Source organism: Melanaphis sacchari, unplaced genomic scaffold (genome assembly GCF_002803265.2).
Source record: "Melanaphis sacchari strain LSU unplaced genomic scaffold, SCAv2.0 Contig106_pilon_pilon, whole genome shotgun sequence".
In the NCBI taxonomy this organism is placed as follows: domain Eukaryota; kingdom Metazoa; phylum Arthropoda; class Insecta; order Hemiptera; family Aphididae; genus Melanaphis; species Melanaphis sacchari.
Window position 1 is genome coordinate 396892 of NW_020270400.1, and position 22603 is coordinate 419494.

Below are 22603 nucleotides of genomic sequence, written 5' to 3' on the forward strand. Positions count from 1 at the left end.
AAGTAAAACTAATAATTTTTTTTACTAAGAAAAAAAAAATGTCAATTTATTCGTGTCTATTTTAGATTTAACTAAAAATATTGTTCTAATATAAAATGTAATACTTTATAATGGCATATAGTTATATATTATGTTTTTTTACATCAAAATTCATGGAAATTCTCTAAATTTTTATTAATTGTAGTGTGAAAATAAAACATTTAAAATTAAACGAAACATAATAATATGTGAATAATTGTGTGATAACATATTTATTATTTATTGTGAAGTTTGTTTAGTCAGCTATAAAAATTATAGTACATTAAATATTTAGAATATTATTGTTATACATATTTCACAATTTTAATTAAGTTATAATCCTATTTAATTATATAAATATATTAAACGTCATAAACAATTCAGAATAATTTGTATGACTAGTTGTTTTAGGGAGTCTGTCGGAAGCATATGATTGTGGATTTGTGACCTTTAAAATTAAAAAACAATGTTAAATTAAAACATGGAGTTTCTACAGATTTATCACACGAAGTTAAATATTACTGGATATATTTTTATTAAAATAGTATCGACCAAAGAACAAGATTATTAATGAAAATCGATTTTGAGTGAAACTCGAACAATTTCTTATTGAAATTTCAACGATTTTTCTTTTGAGCACGCTGTATACCTGTCGGTTTAAATTTCACGTAAAAAATCATTTTTCTATATACATTCCACGAAGTTAAATTTTGATTGCATTTTAATATATTTTATTTCAATTTGAAAGAAGCTACGTTTTACATATTATTTATTGTACTTATTGAAATATTTAAGTACACATTACATTTGTCGTTTAAACGTTTTTATAAATATATTATATCAGAATTTAAATTTCAGATTTATAACTAAAACTTTAGACTACAATTATTATCAATACATAATATAAAAAATATTGTGGGTAGGTAATCAACGAGGAAAAAAAATTGTTCGGATTCCACAATAATTGAAAAAAAACGGATGTAAATGTATTGAACGTCGTTACCTAATTGGTTGGAAACGATTTATACGAACACGTCGACACATATACAGAGCGATTCATTTAACTATGTTTCTATAAGCATAGTAAAATAAAAAGCAATGGGCATCCATCAAAAGTTGTGGCTCACTATTTTGACCATTGTAACTTTCAAAGCTCGTTTCTACAAAAACGTTATTTGTTAATTTTATATTCGATATTATACATTTTATGAAAAGTGATTACGGATATTTGAGTGGCTAATTCAGAAATGGAACATTTTGTACAATTATATGTTTGTATGTGTGTGTGTATGTGTGTATGTATGTATATATAGCGACAAATCCTCTGCAAGTTGCCAAGGGGACAAATACCGGGTGATCCATTTAATATAAGCTACTCATTATTTCGAAAACTATTAAAGTTTTTAAAAATGCTTATTTTACATAGTTTTATGTCATTTGAAAATATTACTTTTCTAAAAAAAAAATACATGTTTACTATTTTGCTTCATTATAATTTTTTATTCTTTTGAACGAATGCATATACATTTTTAATCCCATAATCTGAAGTAAGATAATTTTTCAAGTACTTTGATGTATAAAAATCGAATGATAAGTAGTTTGTTAGTTATATTATACGTTTTAATTTAGATGAGTCAAGTGGTACATGGGTACTTTGCAAAATATTGGTCCAATACTCCGCATGTCTTAAAATACCTGTAACTTATAAACTAATTGTCCGAAATTGTATTTTTACAGATAAAAAATATTCTGGATAATATTTTGCTTTGGACTGTGAAATTAAAAACGTATGCAGTTATTCAAAAGAGTAAAAAGTCGAAAAGAAAAAGAAAACCACGACGATAAAAAATAGTAAAATAAATATTTTCAAAAACGCTAGTGTTTTCTGGAATGACGAGAGTGTGTTACGTTAAACAGATCATCCCGTATAGTTCGAGACTAAGATATAAATAATAATATGATATACCTCAACGAATTTATCATTTCGGAAACTATAACAAACTAGCTAATTTATGAACGGGAAAAAAAAAAAAAATTAAAAAAACGTACGAGCAAATGATTACGAAATTTAGATAATATTATTATTGTGTTTGTAGTGATTACATTTTATATGTCATGTGTGCGCGTGTGCATATAGTGCGTGTTGATATTATAATATTTCGTATACGCCGTACAACCGTATATAGACTTATCGACTAACACTTTGTACGACATACCGCGTAATACCTGATCGAAGATTATTTTGCAACATGGTTCGCAGAGGAAAGACAGGATAGATGACCGGGAAGAGGTCGAGAATAATTTCGGACGCTTTACCCTTGAGCCCGCGAACGCGATCCAATAGAATGCGCCGCTGTCCCACGTGACTGGCAGCGCGTACGACGTGGTCTGAAAAGCTTGAGGCCTGCAACCCTGGAAAATCCAGTAGAAAATCGACTCTTCGCCGTACGTACCGATATACGCGCGACGCTTATTGCAGCGGTGTGATGTATCTGTGGTCCGTTTGTACGACGTTATAAAGGTACGCGTTTCCGTTTTACCCGTTTGTAAAAATCGATTGTTATTCATTAAAATGACAAAATCGTTCGCCGTTTCGTCGTCGCAGTATACGAAATGTGTCAGTCGGTATTTTCGCTTTAGCAATCGTCGTTTCGTTAAAATATCGTCGTTCGAACTCGACTAATTTATTTGCCGAGCTCGTGTTAATATTTACTCTATCATAAAGTGTAAGATCTATAGTGAAAAGTAAGTAAACACGTATGACGAAATTACGACTTAATAGATTTTCTAGAAATATTTAATTGATAAGTGTCACGTGCTATGTTTATCGCGATGATAATACAATGTAGTCCAAGTGTGTTTTTCACCTAATTCGAAAGTATTAATTAAAGACGACATGTTTTAACAGTTAAATCGGTACGCGCTAAAAAAAAAATTTCTTGACTTGTAACTGAAAGTTTAATGTGATTTTTAATATTGATGTTATTTGTTGTACGATTGGTTTTCTATCATCGCATTTATCACGTTTGAAACACTGTAAAACATGGTATAATAAAGTCTCTATTTTGTGTGATAACCAAGTGACGATCGCAATCAAGAGTAATAGCTAATTATAGATGTTATTTTTAATGTATTAGCTGTTTTCGACTAATTATCTATATACTCATTATACGTTTAAACGTTTTTGTAGTTCTTATAATTTTTCTATTTCATATATTTTTGATTATTTTTTTTGAAACTTTAGCCAAATCAAGTTTATATTTTTATTCATACTTTAATTTGATTAGTATGAAAAACACATATTTATTTAAGTACTTTTCAATAAAATTTATCTTACATTTTAGTGTGTATTAATTATGTAAATATATTTTAAAAATTTTTAAATCGTTTATGCTACCACCAATTGAATATAAAAATATATTTATTAATAATGGAATCGCATTAAATATTTACAAAGAGAAATAATAATACCAATAATCGTCTACACATTTTTATACTAAGTCAATCGCTCATATTTAACTTTAAAATTATTAAATACTACTGATTATAAATCAATTTTTTTTAATATTCGTATTATGTATATTTATATTTATTATTATGTTTATTTATCTTTTATAAAAATGTTGCATTATTTCTATTCAGTAGAGAAATATAGAATGACATATTTCTTAAAATCCCAGGTGGTTTCACTTTCAAAGTCTAGACATATTATTTAATACAAGTAATTTTAATTTGATATATAGATAAAGAAATTTTCATGTCGTGTTGGTCTTGATTTTAGTCTGTAATGTTATTTTATATTTGTTTATAACGTTGAGCATTATATATATGTATTTATACCTAAAGTATTTCGTCTTCAAAAATTCGGGTTTTTCTTATTCCTGTGATAAATAATTCAACCATTATATTTTAAAAAACAAATGACGTCGAAATTAAGTGACATTCAAACTTATTTTAGTGATTATTATTATTAATTATCATTGCGCATGAAAGTTGTAAGTGATAGCTGACGTGTAAGATAATAGATAAAATATAGTAAGTAATTGAAAGTTTACACGAAAATATAAACAAATATTATAATTTCATGCATGGCATTGTTTTTAGAATCTTTTCATATATTATGTACATTCCGTGAATTCAATTCATATTTTTTTTTACGGTTTAAGAACATTAAAACAATTATTATTGTTTGCCACAGGGAACAAAGCACTACGAATCTCGATGCAATTATATAATACTTATAACAATCGGTTATGCAAAAATTGTTCAAAAATCGATTTCTCCTAAAATATATTTTATAATTACTACAACGTGTAACGCATGTGCGACTAGTGTTGATATCGTATTATTAACCGCACCGAGGACGTTAAGAAATCATGTTTTATTCGATTTTCCACCGACTGTTCTATACGATAATATTATTACTGCTATCGTATTCTGTTTCTATTATGTTTGAGGCGTCATCGCGGGCACCACGTCTATACACAAAACCCACCGACTGTTTATTTAGCACAGTGGCTTTAGATGATTTATAAAAGCGTGTGCCCAGGGCAACGAAATTCAGAGACGGCGTCTGTTAAAACAAAATATTAACAATATGATTTGCGCGTCGAATGGTTTCATGAGAGCACGACGATATATGGTCGTTAAACGTAGTAGGACGAGTGGGAGGGCGTGCCAAAATAAAATATCCCTCGTTTTCAAATAAAAGTTCAATACGTCGCCGTAATTTTTGTGGTTATATTGCATTGTCTTTTTATGATTTCAATCAGTATTTACGGTATTCATATTAAACCGATTTCGCTCATTATAACAGTAGTAATTATATCTTCAGTTGGGCCAGGACTTTTATAATCTAAAAAAATATAAGGGACAATATCATTATAAATTATTAGTTATTACATAATAAATGACTAAAAAACAATTCGAAAAACATTATTAATATCAACATAATATTATGTTTGTATGGTAAATTATAAAATGGTGGAAAAATCGATATTTATAAACTAAAATATAGTCGTCATAATTGTTATAAATGTACTGAATACATTAGAGAATTGAATTAAAACACGCCCAATTTTTATCGGTTTCAAATCTTATAATAAATGTCAGTTTATTCAAATTATATTAAGGTTCTTATTTTAACTACTTATATTTTATTTTTGTATCATCACATTTAATGTATACATTTTACGAGCTTATATAGTACATGAAAAATAATATTGTGATTTTTTCACATAGCATAAAAAAAAAAAGATAAAAACAAAATTAAATGTTGTTTTAAGCAGTAAAAACATATTGTTAACTAAGACACCAGTGTATAGGAAAAACAACATCGTAGCACTGAATAATGACTAGACATTAGACAAATATTTAATATATTTTAAAATAAATACCTAAAGTGAAGTAGTATGATTATTTTTAAAATTTTAACTTCGCAATAAATTGGTTTTTAATATTTTTCGTCGGCATTTAGACCTCAGATCCTCAGATGTATAAGCAGCTTACATGCACAATTAACTTTACACGTATATATTATTCATTAATGATTGTCATGACCTTTGAAATAATATTAGATTTCAATGAATGATGCTATTGTCAAACCGTGAAATGGGGGTACCTTCTATTTAAAGTCATTGGCTATTGATGAGAAATACGTATAATCAAGATATAAACCATAATATTATAATATTGATAAATATTGTACTATAATATTATATTGTTATAACTCCATTTCAAAATATACTTTCATTACAGATTTACTAAATGTTTTTATTAAAATAGGTATATATTATTATACTACGTTTATTTCTATTTATTATGTCATAAAACATTGTATACTCTATTATTATGATAATTTCTAGTTTAAATAAATTTGTGAAAAAAAATAAAATATTTTAAGTTAAGAATGAAGAAGTGAAGAGGAGTAAAAATGTCTTTTAAGTTTTAATACAAGTTAAAAATAAAAAAGTAATTTAATATTCTTTAAAATAATATAGTAGTTACAAAGAATGGTCGTGGTATCAGATTTATAAAATTATATCCTATATAATTATTATGTAATATATGTGTTATATTCACGTATACAGAGTGAATCTCAGTTTTCTTAGATTAGACATAATCGTTACAGTATAATGTACAATGTATATTTAAAAATATTTAAACACTTCATATCATTTTTATACTAGTTAAACATAGCGTATACCACTAATCAGTAATCAATCACTTGAATTAAACCTGTTAAGTTTTAATTATATTAAGACGATAATTATTTGTGTTTATTAAAAGTTAGCGAAACGATACGTACCCCACTCATAGAAAACAACAAGAATTTTATAATCTTATTCCATTGACAGTTTGTAGCTTACATCGAGTTTCATTAAGGAAAAAAAAAATGTTTTAAATTACTAATAAGTAGATATTTATTAATTGTATATTAGAGTAAATAAAATAATGAATTATATATTATGCATTGTAATTTATAAGAAATCATATTATGTAATTGTATTAGTAGTATTTAGTACACTCTATACTGGATAATAGTAATGATTAGAAGAAAAAAAAATTAATTGTCATAAAATAAACGTTGCCTATGTCGACTTTTAAAGCGTAGTTGGACTATAAATTATAATATTAAGTACGCGTAAAGCTTATAACATTTTTATCAGTATAGTTGTCTTATGCTTTATTAAATATACACATACAAGTGTCATGAAAATATAGTAGATATATTAAGATATTTTTAATAATAATAATTTATTGGACACATAAATAATTTAACCTATATGTACTTATAGTATTAAATAAGTAATGAAAAACATTTAAAGTTTCTAGTTGTAACCAAAAATCTTATAGATACCCATTCATAGAAGATATTTTAGTTGATTTTAAATAAAAATTGTTTTTTTTTATTTGAATTTGGTTGTTATTAATCAGCATCATATGTTTTTTTTTCAGATGGATCAAGATGATAATCAAAAATCAGATAATAATAATAAACGCCGTCAGTCTTTAAGTATTGACAAAGCTGCGTTCCTATTACTCCGAATTAAGCGGGTGTTCAAAAAAAGAAGTCAAAGTCAACAAATTGAAAAAAGGTTTTTTTTAGACAATTTCTAATAATATTTAAGTATTATGTTATATACATTATTAGTATATTAAAAATTATTGAAAAGGATATTGAACAAAATATTCTAATGTTTAAGTTAAGACTATTTGGTAAAATTCTGTTTCTTTTTACGCCAATCTGCTCTTTTACATACCTACATAAATTATTAAATAATACATAAAGGTAGTTATAAAATTGTATAAAATAAATGATATAGATTACACAATTGAACTACATTGAAATAAAACTACAGAAATTAAGATCAAATATCTAAATATCTATTGATATTTAAATAACACATTATTTAAATTAAGGGATCATTCATTAAAAAATTAGAATAAGTAGTTCAGATATAGAAGGATTTACAGATCTAGTGTGAACCATTGGAATTCGAAAGCGTATACACTTGATCAGCTAAGGTTAATTAAAAATATTAATAGTTTTTTCAAACGTCTAAAATGATATTATTAAAATATCTAATTACTTAATATTAATTTAAACTTGTAAAAATAATAATTTAAAGCAAAAAAAAAAAACAGGGAAGTGAGTAGATACCGCTGTTCTATACTTTATTATACGAGTTAAATGGGTCACTATGGGTGTGTTAAATTTGAACTCAATGATATGTATCATTGTAATAGAAAAACGATTCTGAGCGGAGACGGTCTTTCAGCTTATACCACTAAGTACACTAAGTATGTTTTGTGATATGTTTTTTTTTTATTATCTTAAGCCTGGCAACAAAGGCCATTAGCTGTGAGAAGGTACGGTAGACTTTTGAGTTTTTTGCAGGATTTGTAGGGTTATGGAACACATGTGTGTTGCACACATATGATATATGTTTTTGATACAGCTATTTGAGTTATTTATATTACTTTTTATAATATAGTAGACTGGTATAATTTTTTTCAAAAATATTGTACTTATAATAATAATATTGTATTTATACTATATTATATCAACTTATATAATTTAAATTTAATAACAGCTTTCTGTAAATAATCAAAAACAGGAAAAATAAATAATATCTTGTAATAAATCAAAAATATTGTGTATAATAAAATATATAATAATATAATATAATATGTAAAGTGTTAAATCATCACAAATATTTTTTTCGAATTATAACAAAATAATTGACATCGTCATTTAAGTTTATTATGTCCATTAAAAAATGTAGTACAATATGTTTAAGATTTTATGGTTTCTGTATGAATTACATATCAGGAATCTTGTCTTAAATTTTCAAAACTTAGATATAGAAAAGAATAAGTTTTGAAGAATTTTTACTACATAATAAATTACAACTTTTTGTAATTCTGATGAATTTCTTACTTTAAATAAGTACAGAAGAAAAAATTGTGCCTCTGTATTTTTAATGTTTTTCTATAGATATAAGAACAACTTTTAAAAGATTTTGTACTATATTTTCAAAAACTTCTACTTTGCGAATAATTCTTTATCGACATTAACGGGAAAAAACTAATAACTATTGAAAATTTGTCTTATAAATTTTACTGTATAATAAAAATAATAGTTAAAAATCTAATGAAAATTTTAAGTATTTATTAATATTTTTTTTCGGCAGACAATAAAATATCAAAAATTGTTGAAGAGAAATAATTATTTTACGGAGTGAATATGGACTATTTTAAAGATTTACACTTTTAATAGTCATAAAAAAATTAATTTAACTTTTCGGTAGAATTTTTTTTCATTTATAGATGAAAAAATATACTAAGAACCTTGTATTACATTTAAAAATCTTAAGTATAAAAGTTAACATTTTATTAATATTTCCAATTACAAAATAATCAACTAATTTTTGCAATTTTTATGAATTTTATCAAAAAAAAAACAAAATATTGATTTTGTTGAAAATCGGACTTTAGTAAAAATTCCCATATTTCAATAATATATTTTTGTGTTTTTAGTTAGAGAAAAAATATACTGGAAATTTTTAATATTGGTTTCGCTAAAAAACAAACTATATTCAATTTTTTTTTTAAATCACCCTCAATGTTTAAAATTGAAACATTTAATTGATTATTTATCGTGTACATATATACACACACACACACACACACACACACACACACACACACACAAAATAAAAACACATTTATTTTAAAATTAATACGTCTATTGCTCCGCTCAGAATTTAAAATAAATCAATACCCACGTAAATAAATTGAAAAAAAAATCTGAAATATTCAGAGTCATTATTACGGTATTGGCTGTATCTTCTTCACACACATTTTTCAAAATAGCCTCTAAACATTTTAAATTATTAATAATTTAAAAGGTCAAAACTCGAAAAGTTTAAAATAGATGTTATGTTGTATAGTATGACAAACTGTAATATATTTTCTTCTATGGACTATTTCTGGATTAATTAACAGATTACAAAATTATTTAGTTTTGCCATAAGTAGGATAAGTGACGATAACTTAAAATCTTCAACTAAAATTTGTAATCTTTGCTTTCCAAACTTTTACTTGTATATAATTTACATTATATGCTTGTAAATTATTGTAGTGATTTACATCGAACACATTTTTAGCAAAGTGTTAAAATATTCAACATTTTTTGAATAAATACTAACAAAATACGAGTATTTCTTGAAAAATATTCATGAACTGTATTTAAATTAATGTTATGTTATCTCACAAGTCACGACTTAAATAAATACATAAATATTTATATTTTTATATGTGCAGTTGGTATATAACTTATTTCGCTCTAAAAATATATTGATTTATGGAACGTTGAGTGCACTTTATAAGAAACTTTTCGAGTTTATAAGTGAAAACTATGATTAATTATTTTTGATGTATTATATTATAATATGTTGAATAGTATGAATTTTCAACTTTTGATGTTATGAAAGATATCTAATGAATAAATATATATTAATTTCTTTTTACATTTATTATTTTTTATACAATAATTGAGAACACACTACACAAGATAATATTATATTCGTAACATTATAAGCACACATTAAGTTATAATGTGTTTCAATAAATTTATTTTAAATTTAATTAATTTTTATAGCTGTATAGTTCTTCAGAAATATAAAAGTTTACATGTTCATGATTTATATTTAAATATAAAAAGTTTGAAAGATACTAAAATGAAATCCACAGAATAAAAATAATAAAAATAATATTTTCTTCTTGTTCTTGGAAATAAGTACCATTACTTATTAGGTATACACACTTACACACTAAAATTTTATTTGATGTAATCAGTTTAATTTTTTCTATGCTAACTGTAAATTTTATTTTATCTAACCTTTGATATTAATTATAAGACAATATTATATCCTCTATTAAAATCTTTCTTTGCCTTTTCTTTTCGTCATGTAGTACACCGTGCAAAGCCTATAGACTTCTATTATTTTTATAATCATAAATATTTAAATTATATTTATTTCCAGGGTCTCCATATTTCTTCAAACAGTTTAAATATTTTAATTTAAATTTCAAATCCTTTTGAAGGTTTATAATCCTATTAGTATTTTCACTATATTTATTTCAATAGTTTTTGCTGCCGAGTTAGTTATTCTTTTAAATTCATAATGTATAATTTCCTTTAAATATGCAATCTACTTTATGCAGATAACGCATTATAACATTTTAAATAAGGTGTTTAATTGCCATATGAAACGATACTATAATTTTTTTTTTTTTTTATTGAACTTAAGCCCGGCAACTAGGGCCATTAGCTGTTTGTAGGGGTTATGAACTATGGTAAGGGGTAAGGTTAGTACGGTAGGTTGTATTTTACGATTGTTACGGTTGATAGCAAACACGTGTATGTGTGGCAAGGTTTTTTAACCACTATGATCCCGAGTGGTCACCCATCCGGGAGCTAGTAGCTATGGCCGTTACTTACTCTCAGTCGCATTCCGCGACTGGTAGCAGCCAACGCGCCACGCCAAGCCACACTATAATTTTAATATGTGATTAAAACATGGATTTCTAAATTACTTTTTATTTCTTATGGGTTAGAAATATTAATATGATAAAAACTAAAACTGCATTTGATCTCTAACGAAAAATAGTACATATTAATTTCAACGATACAATTATCATGATACTACGTATATAAGTGGTTTGATTAGTAAATTTATTAGATAATATCAATCGAGAATTTAATCAAAGCAATAGTTTTGAGCAGCTAACCATGAAGAGGAATTCTCTTGGGCGTAAACTGTTTTTCGGCATACTTTTTAGGCAACTGTGTCTATATTTTATGATGCCAATTTCAGAATTGAACAATTTATTAAAAGTAATCATATAACTGCATATGAGTATATTTTGTATTTTGTGTACACCATAGTATAATGAAATATTTTTAGAGATTGAGCCCATTGAAAAATTGATAAAATTGTCGATAAAAAAATTGTATTTAAGAGCATTATTTATTTTTTAATAATACTTATATGTTTTTATGTAATGTCTATTATATATTTGAAAGAAAATTATGAAGTCGATGTAGGTAATAATAACTAAAATATTATTGGTTTTATTTTTTACATTTATACATAATTTTATTAATTTTCTTTCTAGGTATAACTAAATATAATAAACATAGGTACTTCAAACTTTTTTTTTTTACTATCAATAATTTTTAATAATATTAGTGTTCTTATATTTTTATACGCACATTTCAATCGATTAAATTATGGAGATTACATATAAATATTTTTATACCGTTTAAGTAAACGGTTGATAAGTAATACATACTCATTATTATTTTTACACAGCAATAAAGTAATAACGATCTTTAATAAACTAAAATAAAACAATAAAAAATACGATTATCTTTGACATCAAAATTTTAGTAAAATGTGATATTAAGAATTATTAAGTAATTTATATGACGTATTGGTTTTTAAACGACAATGTTATCAACTCAAAGAACTAAAAATAGACAAAGAGTCAAAATATTTTTGAAAATAAGCAAAATAATGGCTTACATATGTTATGAAAATGTGTGTTTATATTCGAAAATTTAATTAATTTACAATTTACATTATATGTAAAAGTATTTTTACAGAAACTTGTAAAATATTAACGAAGTGAAGAAAGCTATTTCACAAGGTCAGTTTTGTTTAGTACCAAACTTTACTTTAATGGATAATTTATGTGTTAACTATTGTGCTCTTTCTTTGCCAAAAAAAAAAAAAATTTACGAATCTGAAATCAAACAAAATATACTTGTGTTTATAAAACTTTTTCTATTGCTGTGTTATAAACTGTTGAATTATATGTCAGCACTATAAAACAGATCACAAGTTTATCGTTTTTCTTCTTTGTTGTTCAATTCGTGTTAATATTTAAACGAAAGAAATTTAAGTTAAGCACTTAATTACTATATTCATGAGTAATTTTTTTACTTCGCACGAAATTTGGAATAAGAATTTTGGATAATAGGCGATGCTAATTATTAGATAGTCTCCCCTCTTAACATGTAGCAAATTCATAAATGTAAAAGTTATGGATGAGGAAAGGGGTTTAATTACTATTTTTATAACTTAGGATTTATATGCTATGAAGCAAGTTAAAAAGACTATGGTCATGGTCGTTTAAAAAAAGGTAATGTGAGTGAAAAGAGAAAAAATCCATTGGTATTTTCGATTTACGAATTTTTTAATTATAAAAATAAGGGATTGGTTATTACTATTTAAGTAATAAAATAACATTAGTATAAATGATTTTTTTTATCTTACAATTTAAAAACCTTAAAATAAATGTAGCGTGGTCTAAAATTTAAGTACTATAAGTATTGTAAGTAATATATAATTATTGTAATGCTATTATTAATTTATTATTAAAAAAAAAATATATAATAAATAGTGATGATGTTAATATTTATTTAGCAACGTCAAATACATATGTAAACGAATAATATATTATAATCATAAATAAAAAAGTTGTAAGTAACATGAAATTATTACTGTTAACGGTGGAAGTGGGTTCATAATAATTAGTTTTTTAGATAAAATCGGGCCAAATACAGAAAACAGTTTGTTTTATCATCATTCAGAGTATTTAGAAGTCTTACCTGTTAAGGTCTATCTGTATCTAGTAATTTAATTAAATTAAGAGCATTTTCTCTTATGCCGCAAAAATGCAATTTATTCAATAATAACTCATGGTTTACAGAGTTAAATGCTTTTTTTTTTTAAATCGAACAAAATATCCTAATTAATATATTAAAAGTTTGATGGTAGATATAATTGAGCGAAAACTAAATTGATTTGATAGAAAAATAACCATGTTTTCAAAAATGACTTAGTAATTCTCTATTATATACATTCTTTTTTTAAAACAGTTTCGTCACAGTATATTATACTAATAAAATAGGTCTGATAGGTCTGTAATTATAGAATTGTTTTAGATCTCTTATTTTTAACAGTGATATAAGATATAATTATTGCTTGAAGAATAATTTCCAGTAATTAATGATCTATTATAAATAATAGAGAGTGGAGTAGAGATAAGATCTGTTATTTGTTTTAAAATCAAATTAGACGAGTCATTATTTTTAAAAGAGGATTTATCAAGTGATTTTTTTTATTAAATTAGAAATTTTAGATGAATTTATTGGGTCAAAAAATAATGAGTTATTTACGTATATGACAGTTAATCAAATTATCCAATTCAATTTTTAAAAATGTCTTTGCAAATATTTTTACCAAAATTAGCAAAAAATTATTGAATTCATTTTTAAAGTCTGTTTTATCAGTCAAAATAGTAATTTTAGTGGAATTACGTTTAATGCAATAAATTGGAGATTATTTTTTTTTTTTTTGATAATATAATATGTAGCTCCATTTATTAATTTCTAGTTGTTTTTTTTTTTAATATTATTCTTGAATAAAGTAAATTTATTACTGTAATATACGTTACGTGCTTTATTTATTAAAGTGTTAAATAAATATTTAATAAAAAAATTTTTCAACTTAAGATCAAAAGGAGCTTTTTATTTTCTTATTATAATATGATGTATGTTTATTATAAATCGAAACAAAATATCCATTTATCATCCTAAATTTAAGTTTTTTTTTATTTTTTTTATTTTATTTCTGAAAAAGGTAGAGATTTTTTAAAGTATCATCAATGAATTCCTATTAATGAATTTTATTATTAAATTTATTAGTTTAAGTATCAACCTCCAAGTTAGATATGAAATTATACCATTTAAAAGGTAATAATAAATTATTTAGGTTGGAGAAATCAATAAGTGTTTTAATATTCTTTAATATATAATTATTAGTATTACGTTCCTTAATAATATTATCATTATTAATAGAAATATTTAAACTAAAATTATCAATAATATTAGTTTTAATATATACAAGGATAAATTGGAGATATCATATATAAAACATGGTGTATAAATAATTTTGAAACATCAGATACTCCAGTGTAATTTTCAATACTCGAAGCAAATATTTTCAGATAATCAGAAACATCATTTAAATTATGCAGTATATTTATTTTATATCACCACAAATAATTATTTCATAATCGTTTGAATCATAATAAACAAAGGACTTAACCTAACAAAATGATATTAATATCTACTGTTTGAGATCTACATATACCAATTATTTTAAAGGAATGAAAGTTATAGTTTAAAGTTAATTTTACAGAATTACATCCAGGGATTATAATTAAAATAACGACAGTGACTGATATACTATAGTCAATAAATATTGTGATACCATCCGCTTTGTTTAGAGTTCCCAAAGAATGAGCATTATTATAACCAATGATTTTTAAAATTTAAGTTAAAAACAAGCTAAGTTTCGGTAAGAATTTTTACATCAAAGTTCTGAGGAGTAATATTTAAGTATATTAAAATTTCATAAATATGGCGAGTAGTATTATGAAACACTAATATAATATAACAAACTTAGTTTATGACTTTCTTTGACTTGTTCGTATCACTGCAAATAACAAGTAATGGTTTAATGATAATAGTATAAACTGTAAAAAAGAATATAAATTGTAATTTTTTTTATTAATCATTTAGTGTAGTTGAAATATAATTATTATGCAAAGATATTTTTGTAATGTACTATTTAATAATCATAAGAGAGATGATTTCGTAATTCATGACAATTTGCTATATTCGTTATTTTATATACATTAGAACTTATGCCAATCAATTTTTTCATCATTTGAATTAATATGCATTTGATATCTATATTATAAATTAAATAACTTTTCTTAAAGTAACAGACATTTAAAAATTGATAAGTATCATGAAATCATATTTAATTTTTTATTTTTGTATAAATATAATGCATTTAGTGCCTCTTACAAATTTAAACGTTACATTTCAAATATGTATGAGCAAGTTTAAAGTATTTATATAACAAATGTATGAGTACATTTGACTGTATTTAACTAATTTAGGAATTATGAAAAGTTTATCATGAAAACTACACCTTATACAACGTTATTTGATGCCTAAAGAGAGACAGCTTTTTGAACTGCGTTTAAAACATGAATTAAATAATCATTACCATAACATTTATTTGGACTCTATGTAGGAACGTCGTTATAATGTATTGTTGTGTACCTAAATAGAACATGCATAAAAAATAATATTCGAATTATTATATTATCCATCTAAATTGTAGAAAATCAGTAACAACTGTTAAATAACAGGCCAACAATTTTCCAGATGTTTTGTAAAGAGAAGTTGAGGTTTCTTTTGGAGATAAATGACGTGCTTTTAATTTAAAAAAAGAGAGAGGCATAAAATATTATGTGGCACAAAAGTTAAAAAACTAGTGACTAAGAGAGAAAGAGAGAAAGAAAGAGAGGGAGATACAATCAAGAGCGTAAGTTCCGGTCTCTTTCATTATATTAGTACCGTCGTAGGTAGGTATCTTGGGATTTATTTCCAGAACATAGTCGCTGTCAGGCCCTTAAAGAAATCAACGGTTTCCATTCTAAGTTCAATTTTACACTATATATTTTATAAGTATGAACTATGTCGTGTATGCTTTGTTTATTTTTTCTGTAAATAAAAATACACTAATATTCGTGATAGCTGACATATAAAAATAAAATAAAATTGTATTTGTTTCTATATAGATTGACTGTGGAACTAAAGGGAAAAATAGTGATTTGATGAAAATTTAAAAACGTATAATTATTTTTACTTATTACTAATTTAAAATGGTATGTGTGTGCATAATTTGTATTTGTATTAATAGTAAAAACTAATAGCATCTAAAAAAAAAAATTAAATTATTTTTAATTTTTAGTAAAACGAGTGCATATTTTATTAAAGAATAATAATTAGAATAAGAAAAATAAATGCCCATTTAATTTTAATGGAAAAAAATCGAGTGAGTATTATTATTTAGATATGGTTATAACAGTAATATTAATATTCTAAATATATTATGAATATTGTGCTATAATTGTGTTACTAGACAATAGTCTGTATTATTATCTTATCAAATACATTTTATATATTTTAGTTTTTATTAAAAAAATAAAATATATAAATTATATGAATACGCATTATTTGATATATTTTGAATTTGAAATTTATGTTTTTATAATTTTAATTTATTTTTATTGAATCAAAACTCAATTATTTTATTTACAATAATAAAACTATAATAATAATCATTGAACTGTATTCCCAAGATCATAAAAGAATATTAAAATAATAATTATATAAATGTATTATTTGACCAAGTATTTTTTTCTTGTCATTTATTATATATTGTTTTGAAGTTGCTCATAGTTGTGTTTATTGTTTTGTTTGTATTTGACAGTATACGTTTTTAAACCCAAAAGCTTTTTGCTATGAAAATAATAACTTATTTCCATATTTTGAATACAGTGCTCGGACATATTTTGAATTACATTTAATCCATTATTATTTCTTATGTTAAACATGTAAAAGAAAATGAAAATAAAAAATAATATAATAATATAAATATAACAGTGATAAAACGGGATAATTTAGTAATTTAAAAATACACTTATTAGAACTTAAACAAAGTTTTTTTGTTTATAATCGAATAACTAATGTTGTTTTCTTCATAAAGATGTAATGCGAAACGTAATTTAATTTTTTTTAATATTTATTAGTAAGAATGGAATAAACAGTTAAAAAAATAAAAAAATTATTAACTATTACAAATAGTATTAATGATAAATAATAGCGTTTATCTTCCAAATTATAACAGCGATGCTTATAAAAGTAATAAATATTATAAAAACTGTTTTGTTCTTCAAGAAATTGTATTAAGTTTTATTTATTTTTTTTGGAAATACTAATTAACTTGTGCCGTCATTTCAGTTTCGATACTATTATAGTACACTAATGTATAATTTTTTACTTCTTAAATGATAGACTTTGCATATATAATGTATTATCTATAAAAAACACGATCTAAAATATAAGAAAAGTAATTTTTTTTCATTGCTTAAAATAATCTAAAACACCGAACATTAAACAATAGTTATAATTTACTTTTATTGAAAAAAAAATATTTTTGCTCCAAAACCATTTATATATGTCATAGCAGTCAGAGGAGACAATCTGACGGGAAAAGTCACGTTCGGAAAGCAAATTTAAAGCAAATTAGTTTTATAATTTTGTCACGTTCAAAGGATAAAATGTATGTGTGTATTGAAGTTAGAAGAAAAGAGAAGAGAGGGATAGAGATAGATAGATAGATAAAGAGAGAGAGATAGTGATAGGATTAATAGGAAGATAAACATGTAAATCAATAGATTTCATTTAATTAGTTCTAAAAATAAGTAAAATTACATTTATATGAATTGGAACACTATTTATAAACTATATGCATAGTAGTATTACCAGTACTATATTTTGCACACTTCATTTTATAGAGAGGGTTTAATTGCTAAATTGTTGGTTAATTGAAAATGTGAAAATGGTAAATGAACGTTCCCGTGTGAATTTGTGTCTGGCTGAACAATAACGATGTATAATGACAACGAAAATTATCATTTAATATGCAAAATACAACATAAAGCTGTTGACTGCAAACATTTTTATGATCGTATAGATTGTTATTAATTATTTTTATTACTGTTATTTTGATTTATCTGTTAAAGTAGTTTAAACATTTTTATTTTATTTTATTTTACCTCAATCTTCGATCCGCAATATTTGTCTCTAAATTCGTATATAAGGTTGTTTCTATAGACGTTGACGTTGGTGTTAATTACGACACCCAAAATAATAAAAACTTTTGTTTAAATAAACTATGCAATACAGTGGCGTCTACAAGATAGATATTGGAGAAAAACAATATATTGCGCAGTGTTTGAAGAAATAATTACATACCATAATAGTATAATATAATATGTCATCTTATTTGCAACAATTGTAAAATACATAAAAAAAATTCAATATTATAAAGTGATGTAAATAATTTGTTGGTAACATTTTGACTTAATCATGATAAAATGAAAATGTGTAAGACGTCTAAAAATATTCATCCACAGTACGAAACAGTGTAACAAAAAATACGAACACGATATTATTATAAATTATCTAATATACCCTTGAAGCAAATAAAATCGTTGTAATATATTATTTTTAAAATAGTTAAGTTATATTAAATTTAACTTTATCATGAATTATATGCATTCAAAATAAAATAAATGTTTGCCTTAATATTATGTTTTATGGCCTATATGTTTTAACTTAATCCCACAGAAATCAACGTGCGGACGTGCTCACATAAACCAAACGAAATTATTAAATTTATATCCATACGAAATATTTGTATTCAATTTTTCGTCAGCTACCAAATAATAGAGACAAACACTGTAATATTTCACGAACTGTCACTTTGTTAAATAAATTTATGATCGTGACACATATTGGTTATCAACTTTGGTTAGAATAATTGAGAGTCAAGAGAGTTGTATAGACATGATTTTTTATTAATAATATATATTTTTTTTATATATAAGCTTTGTTTTATATAAAAAAAAAAAATAATAAATCTGCGAAATTGGTTGCGCTATAATATATATATATATATATATATATATATATATATATTTATGTTTTAGAACAGATTGTTTGCGATATTGCTTATCTACTGCAATTCGTCTATTACAAATAAGGATTTTACTCTCGGGAGTGTTAAACTGGTGTAGTCACTGACAATGCTGACATACTAAATCTAATTTAAACTGTTATAAAATCAACTGCTAACAGTTAATAAAGCATTTTTTTATTTGTTGTGTTCAAACTAATTTTTTTTTAGAATTTTTCGACGTTCCCAGCATGATTTTTATCAACAAAAAAAGTTTATTTGAAAAAAAAAAAAACTGTACTATACCGATCGTTAAAAAATATTTTTGATATTAGTCTTAGAACCCTATAGTACATCATAATTTACAAGCATATTATTTATTTATTTTCATGATTAATAAATAAATGATATCGTAGCAGTATATTATAATATGGTGAATTAAAACATCAGTTATTGGCATAGTACAATATTTACGTTGTTTTAAAATATTTATTTCTTATATAAATATATTATATTTGTGTATATTTTAGACTTAAACACAATTAGTTCTATTTAGGCACTTAAATAGTTAATTTTTAACATCAAGTTGGTTTGATATTTTTTTTTAAATTGAAAAATAAAACATATTAGCGGTGTTTCTGAAGATAGAACGTTCTCTGTTTATTACTTACTGTGTTGTTTATCAAAGGTTATACCTCTTTATTCTATGATGGTATCAATAACAGTATACGTGACAAAACTCAAAACCACTTCTAAGTGTATATGATGAAAATATCTACTTTGACGTGGAATTCAATGAGATATTATGTTTGTTAGTCGTTGAAAAATTACTAGATCAGCTTAAAAATATGTCATACAGGTCAAGTATTGAAGATCGTTGTCTGTTAATTTTAAAATGTTTAACCTTTTGTGTTAAAATAATATTGAATTTATTTATTATTATTTCCTTTCTTTTGTGTTAGCTCTGTTAAACACGACACATTAAAGTCACTATGATAAACAGGACAATGCGCAGTACAACAAAGATTCAGTTGAGTCACAAGTCAAAACTTTACTGTTGAAAATTTCCATTAAACTTTATGAATAATATAAGCCATAACCATTTTGGTATTAAATTGAATGTCAATAAATATACCAAAAGTTTAACAATATACATTAGCAGGAGTGCAGCAGAATGATATCGAAATATTGTTTACCTAATATATTATTACTCATTAGGCTGTATCATCTGTCGCCAGAAAAATATTTTCTTAGCAATTTTGTATAATACCCATGTTGAATATTATCAAACAAAATATCACATTAAATACGAATATACTTATTTGATTACAACATGTATTTTTGAATAATGTAAACAGCTCGAGTAGCTAAATAATATTTATATTATACTCGACAGATATTGTGGGATTAAAATCAAATGATGATTGTTATTTTAGATTATCTAACCACTTAATCATTTGATGTGCATACATAATATCGTTAAAAATAGTTGTGTGAACGAAAATATTAATGGCGACTGGCTTAAGTACAACAAAGGAAATAAAACAAATTTGTTTTTATTTATTTGAAGGAACCGTAGTTTTCACGTGTCGTTGGGATTTGGGAATAATTTTTATTAACAAGTTGTATGGTTAAGAAGTAGTGTTTGTTGCAACAGTATAATCAATATTTGGTTATAACTTAATATGATAAAAGAAAACAAAAAAAAAAAAAAATTGGTAATTTGTAATTTATTTACTATTTTAGCTTGAATGAGAATCAAACATGTATTTTCATAATATTTTAATTTTAATTTACAGCAAACTAATATTACGTAAATAAACTTTAATCGTTTATTGAGTACAAAACGACGAATATATAAAAATATGAAATGAAGATTATTTGTGTAAATAAAGTTAAACAATTAGGTGCTAAATCGATTTTAGTGATAGTAAAAAAATAACGGTATTGGTTTTTTTTTTATATTTATGTTAAAAGCCAATTTATAAATTATGTAATATATTAAGTAAAATAGTATGGATTTAATTAAATGATGATACATTGTAATGGAAAAAACAAATACAATTATTTGTTTTATTAAAAATGTATTTAAAATGATAATACTTTATTGCATTCGTATTGTTTATTTGATAATTAGTTCAAATACTTGTTTAAATATTACAGAAAATATTATATAGTTATTCTATAAATTAACAGAACTTTAAACATTTACACAATGTACATACACATTTATATTAACATTATCTTATTTGATATAATCTATATATGCATACATAGGGTGATTCATTAAACGTTCCTTGATCATTTTTTCAGTTAATTTTTGTGATTTTGCAATTAATATATTTTATTTTAAAGTATAAGCTCTTACCACAAAAATTGATTTTTCTAATAATTTTTATGCAAAAAATAATATATATTATTCAATGAATGAATAAGTTTTAATCATAAAATATTTCTAAATAAAAAAAAACCATTCAATGTGTTGAAGTTTTCAATGAAAAATTAAATCCTTAAAATCACTGCCTATAATAAGAAACAATAAAAATAATATTCAAGTATTCGTTTGCAAAAATGGAGGGTGTAAAGTACTTCCAAACGATCATAAAATTCTATTCTGTATTCAAAATCACAAAAAAATGAGAAAGAAATGAGTGTACTATGTTTTAATGAATCACTTTGTATATTATTATATAATGTGTTTTTTCCCTCAGAGATAAAGAGGGACCACGTGGACAACAACCGCCTCCACTATTGCGATCAAGTACGTTGCCTGCCATTATTGTACCCGGCCTCAACATTTTACATGCTCAAATTGGACCAAATTCCACACCAAATGGTATAGTTTTATTTTTATATATTATTAATATTTATTAATAATAGATGTATAATAGTTATTAGTTATAAGTTATTGTAGCTTCAACTAATGCATTGGTATATATATACATACATAGGTGACTTAGAAATAATTTGTAAAAAAAAAAAAATGTAAGATAAAATATTAAACAATTTTGAAGGGTACAGAATACAGATATTTTGATATAAATTTGATATGATTGTTTGCTAGTTTAAAAACAATACATTTTAGTATTAATAAAAATGTATAAAATAAATGTCTGAAACTATTTTTCCTTTCTTTTTCTCCCAACAGTCGCTGTCAATTTGAGTAATTTTTTGGTTATTTCAAACGACCTCGATATTGTTGTTTTTAATCTACTAAGTAATACAATAATTATTATAATCAGACGGCAGCATGAATAGGCAATTTTGCTACATCGGTGTCGTGATTACATTTCTATGGTGCCTCATTTTACTATGGCTCATTAAAATGTGTACTTAAAACTACGATACGGATAAAATAGTGAATAAGGCTAAATTGAAATTAGTAGAACGATTGTCCTGTATGACGG

General features: G+C 24.1%; 2 protein-coding genes across 2 annotated transcripts in view; one reads left to right on the forward strand and one right to left on the reverse strand.

Moving 5' to 3' along the window:
- Positions 1 to 1092: 1092 nt before the first annotated feature.
- On the reverse strand, positions 1093 to 2603 carry LOC112603339. The gene is made up of 2 exons (XM_025351859.1): positions 2335 to 2603; positions 1093 to 1178 (listed from the first exon to the last, which is right to left on the reverse strand). The coding sequence occupies exons 1-2, from the start codon at positions 2584 to 2586 to the stop codon at positions 1128 to 1130; spliced, it is 303 nt and encodes a 100-aa protein (XP_025207644.1). The 5' UTR covers positions 2587 to 2603; the 3' UTR covers positions 1093 to 1127.
- A 69-nt stretch (positions 2604 to 2672) lies between these two features.
- LOC112603338 (ankyrin repeat and fibronectin type-III domain-containing protein 1) overlaps positions 2673 to 22603 on the forward strand; it is a 138428-nt gene continuing 118497 nt past the window's right edge. The window contains exons 1-3 of the mRNA XM_025351856.1: positions 2673 to 2763; positions 6976 to 7115; positions 21908 to 22032. Of these exons, the coding sequence (XP_025207641.1) occupies positions 6976 to 7115; positions 21908 to 22032 (265 nt within the window). The 5' untranslated portion in view covers positions 2673 to 2763. The remainder of the gene's footprint in view (positions 2764 to 6975; positions 7116 to 21907; positions 22033 to 22603) is intronic.

Excerpts from the sequence above, each read along its gene's own strand:
- LOC112603339 (XM_025351859.1), bottom strand. The coding sequence starts at position 2,586 with ATGAATAACAATCGATTTTTACAAACGGGTAAAACGGAAACGCGTACC. Across the intron at positions 1,179-2,334 it reads TCGCGTTCGCGGGCTCAAGG|AAACGAGCTTTGAAAGTTAC; the intron begins GTAAAGCGTCCG and ends ACGTTTTTGTAG.